This window comes from Solanum pennellii, chromosome 9 (assembly GCF_001406875.1).
Source record: "Solanum pennellii chromosome 9, SPENNV200".
Lineage (NCBI taxonomy): Eukaryota > Viridiplantae > Streptophyta > Magnoliopsida > Solanales > Solanaceae > Solanum > Solanum pennellii.
The window spans coordinates 36382772-36394074 of record NC_028645.1 but is presented as its reverse complement, the minus strand read 5'-3'; the positions used below and the strand labels follow the sequence as shown (position 1 = coordinate 36394074).

At 33.3% G+C, this 11303-nt stretch overlaps 2 protein-coding genes across 2 annotated transcripts; both read right to left on the bottom strand.

Moving 5' to 3' along the window:
• Positions 1-680: 680 nt before the first annotated feature.
• On the bottom strand, positions 681-1244 carry LOC107030122. Its single transcript, XM_015231514.1, has one exon. It carries the CDS (start codon positions 1242-1244, stop codon positions 681-683), a length of 564 nt encoding a protein of 187 aa, XP_015087000.1.
• Positions 1245-4617: 3373 nt separating this feature from the next.
• Positions 4618-10877, bottom strand: LOC107029577 (ubiquitin-like-conjugating enzyme ATG10). The gene is made up of 6 exons (XM_015231013.2): positions 10634-10877; positions 10503-10553; positions 10347-10421; positions 7288-7387; positions 7107-7204; positions 4618-4969 (listed from the first exon to the last, which is right to left on the bottom strand). Exons 1-6 carry the CDS (start codon positions 10784-10786, stop codon positions 4742-4744), a joined length of 705 nt encoding a protein of 234 aa, XP_015086499.1. The 5' UTR covers positions 10787-10877; the 3' UTR covers positions 4618-4741.
• Between the last annotated feature and the right edge of the window lie 426 nt (positions 10878-11303).

The following is an 11303-nucleotide window of genomic DNA, read 5'->3' as shown; positions in this document are numbered from 1 at the left end:
CAAAGCTCATCTTCCCCTTCTTGTGTTCCTTTAAACTGAGCAATAGTGTTAAGGAAATTTGCAACTCTTGTGATTTCCCAGTCATTTATCGTTTTTTGAAACTAATTCCCCACCCATCAGATGTCCACATTCCTGCAATTGTTCTTTGCTAATTTAACATTAAGTTGTGGATATCTGGGTAGATATTCCTCAAAATGCCCATCTCATGTCAGTCATCTCCCCATAAGCTTGTCTTTTTTCGATTTCTAACCTTAACCTTGGTTTTGATCTTGAAATCATCCCACAAGGCCCTTATAGATCTCCACAGATTCACTCATATGGGGAAAATACTTCCTTTGTCATCCACCTATTTTCTTCTTCATATTTGGCTTTGATGACTTTTCTCCATAACGGATGTTTTTCGGTAGCATATTTCCACAACCATTTCATTATGAGGGCCTTGTTATGATTCTGCAGATTTTTAATACCCAACCCCCATACCTTTTTTCTATTATCAGATCATTCCACTTTACCATATTGTAACCTTTCCTGTCCTTGTTTCCCTGCCATAGGAACTTCCTTCTAATTTTGTCTAATTTGTATATGAAGCCTACTGAAATGGGAAATAAAGACATCATGTAAGTAGGCATAGCAACTAGGACTGAGTTAATTAGAGTAACTCTTCCTCCAAGAGACAAGTATTACCCCTTCCATTCAGTCAGTTTCTTCTCACATTTTTCTATTACACTGCTCCAGATCACTTTAGTCATTGATTTAGCACCCAACAGCATCCCAATGTATGTAGTTGGGAGAGCCCCAACTTGTCCACCTAGGATTAAGTTTAGTGCCTCCATGTTATGTACTTTATTAATGGGATAAAGAAAATTCTTTCTCCAACTAATATGCAACCCAGAGATTCCTTCAAACAGGATCAATATTACTCTCAGATATTTGAATTGTTCTTCTTCAACCCCACAAAAGATGGGTATGTCACCTGCATATTGCAAATAAGTCACCTCTATACTTTCCCTTCCATCATTGGCCACATCAAAACCTCTCAACCAGCCATTTGTGTTAGATGTTTTGAGCATGTTGTTAAATCCCTCCATCACTAGCAAAAACAGGAAAAGGGACAGAGGATCATTCTGCCTAAGGCCCCTTTGAGCTCCAAAGAATCTTGTTGTTGTACCATTAATCAAAACAGAGAATTTCACTGAAGATATACAAAATTTTATCCACTTGATCCACTTCAGCACAAATCTCATCTTTTCTAGAACATTCAGTAAGTATCCCCGGTTAACATGGTCATAAGTTTTTTTATGTCAAGCTTACACAATAATCCTGCTTTCTTCTGCTTCATTCTTGAGCGCTTCATTTGCAACTAGGACTACATCCATAATTTGTCTACCTTTAATAAATGTCATTTATGAAAATATGTCAATTTTTCATCACCCCTTTCAATCTCTCTGTTAGGACTTTGAAGAATGTGTTTTGAAATGTTTTAATGATATCCGGTCATTTTGATCTCAAAATACAAGTATTTCTTTGACAATATGTATTAATAATTTGAAAACACTTGTCTAAAAGCTTTAATATAATATTATTAATTATATTTTACAACATCATATATTATATATACGATACACACGTGCAATGCACGTGTCATGAAACTGTTATATATATATATATACACATATATATACATATATATATATATACACATATATATGCATATATATATATATACATATATATATATATATACATATATATATATATATACATATATATATATACACATATATATATATATACACACATATATATATGTATATACACATATATATATATATACATATATATATATATACACACACACACACATATATATACATATATATATATATACACACACATATATATATATACATATATATATATATATACATATATATATACATATATATATATATATACATATATATATACACACACATATATATATATATACATATACATATATATATACATATATATATATATAACCTTATGCGGTGTAATTTGTGCCAACTGTGTATATTTAAAATTATTAAGAAATGGGGTATATGAGTGTAATATTTAACTTTTTATCCTATTTAGTGCTCTTTTTTCATTTATCATCTTATTCAAAAAGTAAAGAGGCATTGTTTCTCAAATTCGAAATCTTAAGGGGGAAAATGAGCTTTACTCTTTTATTTCGAAAAATCTATTCTTATTAGCTTATCAAAATTTGGAAAATATTATAAACCGTATTGAAATACTTATTTATTTATTTGACTAGAAACTTGATTTTCTTATCATATAAATTCATTCTATTACCATAATTTTTTAAATCATCCAAGAAATCTACTTATTATTGTAATATATGGCAAGAAATTTATCATAACTATAAGAATTTTTTGTATAAATAATCATCTTACTTCAGTTTTTATAAGCACTACATTTTCTTGAGTGTTTTTATTTAAATTTTTAAAAATTTATAAACAATATTGATATACTTATTTATTTATTTGACTAGAAACTTGATTTTCTTATCATATAAATTTATTTAGTTACCATAATTTTTAACATCATGCAAGAAATCTACTTTTCATTATACTATTTTGCTAGAAATTTATCAAAAATATGAAGAATTTTCTGTATAAATAATTATCTTATTTCAGTCTTTATAAGCACCACATTTTTTTGAGTGTTTTTATTAAAATTTGGAAATTTTATAAACCATATTGAATACTTATTTATTTATTCGACTAGGAACTTGATTTCTTACCTTATAAATTTATTTTGTTACCATAAATTTTAACATGATGCAAGAAATCTACTTTTTATTATACTATTTGACAAGAAATTTATCATAACTATAAAGAATTATTTTGTATAAATAATCATCTTATTTCAGTTTTTATAAGCACCATATTTTCTTGAGTGTTTCTATCAATAACTTATTTTTTTAAAATCATTTTTCTTCAAAAGTTAAGTCATGGCAGAAAAAAAGATTTTAGGACGTCAAAACGTTTCAATGGTCAAAATAGAAAATGAAGATGCTCGATAGGCAACATTTTCAAAGCTTCGTTCAACATTATATAAAAGAGCTACTGAATTAATTGGAAAATAGATGTTAATGTGAGGATAACATTATTTTCTCCGATCGATAAACGCTGCTCTTTTTTCACCCAACAATTGATCGCTTTTTCAATCCAAATAGACAGCCAAGTGAAAGTGACTATATTGCTATTGCAAGTTCTCGAGACAAAGTGAAGAAAGTTAAATTTGAGCTTGACGAGCTTGATATCATAAAAAGGTGTCTATCTGATCCGACATCTGGTACTAGGGAAACTGACATGAAAAAAATGTGGAAATTCACTATGAAATTTAATTAAGAGGAGGTTGAACTCGAGCTTTGGTTGAAGTTCGTCGATTTTGATTTGAAAGATTATTTATCGCAGCTAGAAAATGATGCTTCTTCCTCTACACAAGCACCTCCAGAAAATGTTGATTAATTACTTATTGATTCCTAATATATTGAACTTCATGTGCTATAATAATTAGATTCAAAGTCATAAATTTTGAACTTTTTTTTTGTTTTTAAATTTAGTGATGTTACTTGAATTCATTAGTGATCTTGTTTGTTTGATGTTTAATTCGTTTGATAAAATAGTCGTGTACTATTTGCAATGTCTCTTTGTTACTTGTGATCTGGATGACTAGGTTTTGTCGAGCTTGCGGTGTTGTATTTTCTTCCTAGTTATATGAATATTGATTAGTGATTTATTTGACTTGCTTGATAAGAGAAGTTGTTTTGGTAACAACTATTATTTTTTTTCAGTTTCCAACTATCAAAATTAGGAAAAATTACTTAATAAGATTAATGACTGAATGAAAGTAATTTGTACTTCATTCAAGCATCTACACATCATTTTTATCCTATTTTTTTTTATTATTCCCTACCATTTCCAAAAATTACAAAAATCCTTCTTTTTCACAATTTCTTTCATTTTTTTGGATACATCACTTTGAACTACGTACAACCGCACAATTTTTTTCTTTTTCATGTCTAAATTCACTTCATGGTATTACCAATTATCTCTATCACACTTTTTGAATTTCAAATATTTTCTCTTTCTAACTCAACTTCGCCACAAATCCTCTCAAATCTCCCTCTCCTCCTCCACGACACCAATTATCATCCTCCGTCAACCTTCCTCCAGCCTCAACCTGGTGGTCCATCCTCATCTTCTTTTTTTTCTTTTTTTCTTTTTTTGCTTTCGAGATCAAATTATTGATTTTATTTTTGTTGCCTTTTCTTTTAATGTATCTAGTTTAACAATAAAAATAATATATTAAGAAAATTATGTGAACCGAAACAAGACAAATTAAAAATTTTATGGATTAAGCTCAACCTCCCCACGCCATCCCCATTGTCATCCATTAAGTAAATAGCTATCAAATAAAGAGTAATTGTTGGAAATAAGCGATACAAAGTGTTATTATATATTTTCAATATAGTTTTTTGACATTTTGCAACTGTGGATGTGCATCATGTAAGGTAAGAGAAGCTCATTGAAGTAAATCCGAAATGCCACGACTTTTTAACAGAAATTAAAATTTAAAATCTAGATTGGCCTGGGCTATTCACATTAAAAGATAAGTTTTATGTAACCAATTTTGCATCTCAGCAGATGATTTCATTCTAAACATTTACATTGAAAAGAAAAAACTAAATCTATATTACAGTAGCAACATTTCCACAGTTCATAAATGTAGAGAATTTTAAGGGGATTTTAAAACCAAAGACAGGTGATACAACTGAAAACCATGAGGTTAGATATTTCTCAATTGCAACTCCACCTTGAGACACCACTGAAGGTTCATTACTGAAAAGCAGCTTCATCCATTCACTAGTCCCACATGGATGCAATGTGTACCATGGCCGATTCAGGTACGGGTGCTCCTATAGATAATTCACCATTTAAATTAAGACACATCTCAACGTGGTGCATATATATATATATATAAATATATATTCCCACCAAGTTAACTTCATTCTAATGGGTACAAGGAGGTATATAAGAATTCCACTGAAATATATGGTAGAGGTTATGATTGTCAACTGATAACTAAAGGGGTCTTTGGTCATGATATCACTTGCAAGTTGAAGTTTGGCTACCAGTATATCATATACTGGTGAACAATGTTGCTCTTAAAAAATGCCCATGTACTCATGTCAAATCCGCCACATATGAATAACTTTTGACGGATCCGACTCACTCTCCGCGGCTGAGCAACATAGCTGGTGAAATAATGAAAAACTTGTTTGAGAAGTATTTCAGGTGAAGTATGGCATTCACTCAAAATACTCAACTTCAACCACTTTTTTTATGAGGAAGAAAAAGCTTCCACCTTTTTTTACCAAGAAGGAATAATATAATATAGACAAACGTTGCAGTACTGCATCAATGCACTATTCCTCTCGTTCAAGCAGAAAGAACCCTGAATTTTGTGGCCATGAAGAATGGCAGAGGTTAAAATGTAATGACAAACAAGATGATTTTTGTTATTAGAAAAAGAGTGGTTTATTAATGTAAGAGAGGGAGGAGACTTAGGGAGAATACTTATTAGTCCATGGGTATTTTGTGGGGATTTCAACACTACAAGGTTCCCATCAGAAAAGAAGAAGGGAGTCGGAATAACAAAAGCAATGCCAGATTTCTACAATTTCGAAGGAGAGGTGGAAATAAGGAATTTGAAGGCACAAAATCAGAGTTTTGGTGATGAAATGGCTATGGAGATACGCTTCAGAAGAAGAACCTCTATGTAAGGAAGTTATTAGACAGAAATATAGGGAGGAGGACAGTTGGACAACAAATCCAGTAGCCACTCCTTACGGTTGCCGTGCTTGGAGGTCCATCAGAAACTTGTGGCCAAGGATGTGAAATAATTCAAGGCTAAAAGTGGGGAATGGCAGGAAAATATCTTTCTGGAAGGACAACTGGCTCGGACAAGGCACCTTACAACAATCTTTACCAGACATGTACATTCAAAATCAATAGCAAGAGGCAACAGAGGCTAAGGCATGGTCTGAACAAGGATGGAACTTGTCTTTTAGGAGATATCAAAATGACTGAGAACTGAGGAGGGTAACAGAGTTCTATAATGTTCTAAGTCAATTTCAGGGTATCAATGGAGGTGAAGATGCTATAGTATGGCAAGGAAATTCCCAGGGAAACTTTAAGTTGACAGAAGCTTACAGGATTTTGAGCAAAGTTAATAACCAGGTTGACTGTTGACCTGGAAAATGATTTGGAAAGTGAAGACACCTCTGGAAGTGCATCTTTCTCTTGGCTGGCAGCCAAAGAAAAAACTGTGTTGACACTGGAGAAGCTGAAAAAGAAAGGTTTTAATTTATCCTCTATATGTTATTTATGTGGGGTGCAATCAAAGTCAGCCAACCATCTCTTTTTACACTGCAAATGGACATACGAAATACGGAAGATCTTCATCAGCTTGAGGGTAATCAGATGGGTGATGCCAGGCAACAGAAGTGGGGCTGCTCTTAGCAGTTGGGACAGAGAAGAACTTCTGTCAAATCAGAAGAGAGATAGAGGGTTGTGCCTGCATGTATTTGGTGGACTGTATGGAAAGAAAGAAATCAGAAATGTTTTGAAGATAAACAATGAAACATTCAAAAGTTGAAGATGAATTGCTTATCTCTTATTATTTTTGGTGTAAACAGGAATGTTTAGTACAAACAGAAGATATTTTTGATGTTCTAGACAATATTAACGAGCAATATAGGAAGAAAGTATGCTATAACCTGTAATGTTTTGATTTGGGGGACTATACTTTTCTGGTGTAGTATATCTGTTGATACATACTATTATCAAAAAAGTTAAACGTAGATAGATCATATAGAGACTATCGAGACATAATGGGATCAGGGTTTGATGGCTCAATGAATTTGAGAGAGAGAATATCAATAGTCTTCTTTATAAAAGAAGGCAAAACCACATAAATATACCAAGCGCAAATTGAAATTACAAGGTGAGAAAACATGATCAGATTTCAGATAATAAATTAAGCAAACATACCTCCCGAGTAATAAAGGTCCATTTACATACTGCCAGTTCCTGTGCAGTATAGGCAGGAAAGTCCTTTTCCAGGTCTTCTATTGCCAAGGGTTCTCCATCTATGGATGTAGAATAATCAGAATTATATATAGATATATATATGTCGGTGTGTAACTTACGGCATAAAATGATACAAACATACCACTGCAGTATGCACGGAAATAAAGTACTGGAACCCTAAAAGAGGAACTGTAGATGACATGAAAGTCGTAATGATGTCTTTCTTTGCTGTCCTTTTGAACCTTAAAGGAAAATCATGACAATGTCAACCATTTATAGTTCAAAGACAATTAAGAGATGAAACTGGAACAGATATATCAAAGCAAAGTATGTAGTATTGAAGATGGGAGCATGGATATGTATAAATGTTGACAGCCACATACTGTAATGGAACTACAAAAGATAATGAATTCAGACATAAAAGTCATCGTTGTAACCGATTGAAGGCAATTGATGTTTAGTTAGTATGGCTAGAGTACTTAGAGGAGCATATTGTTGTTAAGAGCACCACCATCTATCAAATTAACATCCATATCCAAAAATTGGAAGTCTTTAATGCCAAGGACAGGAATAAATGATCTCATTAAACTTATTGCCTGATTGGAAGAAACTAACATGTAAACCAATATCGTAAGATACTTGTATCCATAACTTTTTCTCTCTCTAAGTAAACACATTCCACACAAACAAAAACCTTAATACACAATGGTAAATTTTTCAGTGAGTCTAAGGTATAGCACCTTACGGAGCCACTGGACTGAGGCCTTCCGGCACATCCACTTAACCAAATTGCTCACCTTGCTGGAGCGGCACAACCCACTGACGGAATTTCTAGAGAAGTTCCGTGTGCCACCCCTGTAACAACTGCAAACACAACATCGACGGCAAAATTCCCACCCAGGGAATCCATCATCGCGAGAAACACCACTCACAACGGATGTCAGTGATAATACAACAACATACCAAGAGAAATTCCACAATTAGGGTCCAAATAAGGTAGAGTGGACGCAAACCACCTAGCTTATATTGATGATATTATTTTTTTCATTTTTCCATAGTGGAAGTAGTGGAAATAGTAGATCTATGAAATTTATCATGAAATAGGTTAGAAGATATGAGAAATCCTCTTGTCAAAGAGTTAACACAGATAAAGTTTCTTTAAAGCTAGTGCATACAAAATTAACAGAATTAGAAGATGCACTGGCTTCATGCATAAAAGCTTTTCTTCTACATATTTGGGTTGACGTATTTATGTAGGAAGAAAGATGATTTCTTACTTTAAGGATATGGTTGCTAAAGTTGTTAAAAGATTGAATGGTTGGCAAGGTAAGATTCTTACTTATGGTGGTAGAGTGGTTAGTGTGCTTCAATCTATGCCCACTTACATTCTTACTGTTATAAACCCCCTTGTGAGTACCCTGGACCTTCTGGAACAACACTTTGCTAGTTTTTACTGAGAATCCAGTGATAAGAAAGCAAAATATCACTGGAGATCTTGGTATTGGTATCAGAAACATGAATGACATCTCCAACACCTAAGCCATCAAAAGATGGTGGAGCTTCACGGCTCAGCCTTCTTTATGGCTGATTTCTTGAGGGAAAAATATTGCAATAGTGTTTGCCCTGTGTCCAAGGCATGGACAAGCAGAAACTCTCAAACATGGAAATCTCCAATAAAAGCTAGGGAGAACACTTAAAGAAACATTCTTTGACATATTAATCTTGGTTGTTGCAGCATGTGGTGAGATAATTGGATTGAGAGGGAAGTTTTGGCAGACCTTTATCCTGGTAATATTGATACTAATAAAGGCTAATGTCAGGGACTATATTGACAATGGAAAGTGGAATTTGGAGGAGCTTCGTAAGGTGCTCCCAGATTACACGACTCAATATATTAACAACATTTTGATATCTCCATGATTTTGCCATCTGGAATGTTACCCAAGATGCCCATTACACCAACTCTTCAACAACAACATACCCAGTGAAATCTCACAAGTGAGGTTTGAGAAGGGTAGAATGTACGTAGAACTCACCACTACCTCATGGAGGTAGAGAGACTGTTTCGAAAGACCTCGGCTCAAGTACAAGAAACACGTGTATAAAGAAGAGACAATGAAGAGAATCGAAACAAGAAACAGTACAAAAGTAGCCAAAATAGCAATTAATCATGTAACAATCGAAATGCCATAAAACAATATTAGGGTAGATTATTATTAACAAAATAAACCATGATAAGAATAAAAACAAGACCTATAAAAATACAACTAGTGCAATCGTAAACATCAAACCACCCAAACCAAGAAAACGCTACACTACCTACTAGCCTTCTACCCTAATATGAGTCCTCCAAACCCTCTTATCTAGGCCTTGTCTTTGGTAACCTTAACCTGCATCATATCCTATCTTATCACCTCTCCCCAATACTTCTTCGGCCTACCTCTGCCTATCCCCATACCCTCTATAACCAACCTCTCACACCTTCTCACCACTGTGTCTATGCATCTCCTCTTCACATGTCTAAACCCATCTCAGTCTCGCTTTCCTCATCTTGTCGACCATGACGGCCTGACCCACTTTATCTTGTATATCCTCATTTCTAATCCTATCACTCCTAGTATGACCACACACTTCATCTCCACAATATGCATCTTCTGGGCATGAAATTTCTTGACTGCCCAACAATCAGTCCCATGCAACAAAGTCGGTTTAACCACCACCCTATAGAAAATTACACCAACTCTTTAGCATGAAAAATCATCAGACAGCCCAAGTAGAACGACACCACACTTGAAAAACTATTGAATTAAATGTTTACCTTATAAAATGTCATTTCTTTACTTAGAGATTGATTCTTTAAAGTTATTTGATTATATATAATTTCAGTAACCAATTAGTCTCTAGATGCTTTTGTTGTACTACACCTACTCGTGATACATTGAACCATGTTTTATTGATGGTGAGGCAAATTGTTATGTTTGGAACTTCTTTGGTAACCCTCTGGGAGGTAGACATCACTCTGTCTATAAAAAAGAAATTTAAATATGTGGGGATGTTAAGAATAACAACAGCATACATAAACTGTTTCAACACAGGTGAGTAAGAGATAAATATTTTGAAACTGACTCACTGTTATTAAATAATAAAGTGTAGTTTCCTAGGTAAAGGAAATTACTTGAAGTATAATAATTTGAAACATACCAATATGGCAGTATCATCAAATGAATCTTCGTTAGAGCAAGTCAAATCTTCTATTCCAGCAAGAACACATTCTTCCTATAAATGAAAAAAAAAAAAGGAAATCAGCAAAGTCTTACATGTACATAACCTCTTAAAATAGGTCAACCGAAGACAAACCTCAGTTGTTATGGGAAGAATCATATTCTCCAATGATAAATATCCTTGTAGCTGCAGAAAAAAAAGGAGTATTAATAAATATGAAAAAGAAAGATCGTTGAAATTGAAAGAAAAAATGCAGACAGATAAACCTTGGTAGCAGCAAAACCTGGTTTATTTGGAAAGTTGATCCATGACCAGTGAGGAAACCCTAGATCAAAGTTGTTCCATATCTCAGAAAAAGTAGAAGCAGCATTGTGAAATTGAGTGGAGGTAATGGTGCCATCCCATGAGGAGGATGTCATTTTTGCCTGCAACACAATATCTCTAACTCAATTTGCGATCTGCTAAAATATACACAAAGAAAGACGAGAAAATTATGCTGAAGGTGTCAAATAAGTCTCATTTTTGTTTTTGGTTACGGATTGATCAAGAGCGATCAAATCTTCTTTAAAACGTAATTAACTAATTATGGAACAAAATTGATATTTTTAAAACTTTCTAATTTTTTATAAAATACAAAAAAGTACACTTTTATAATTCAAACCAAATCATTTTTTTTTAAAAAAACTTTTCATCTTCCCTCCTCTCTTCTCTCTCTTCTTTTCTTCATCTTCTTCTTTAGAAATTCAGAAATTCGTCGTTACTCTTCCTCTGCAGTCGTTACTCTTCCTTTCCAGTCCTCCATTACTATTTCATCTTTCGGATCTGTAATCGTGTTCGACTAGAAATGGATAAGTTATTTTTTGAAATACTTTACAATTTTTGATGTTTTTTTCTTGGACTAATGAACAATAAAATGTTTTGTAGGTGTAAAAACTG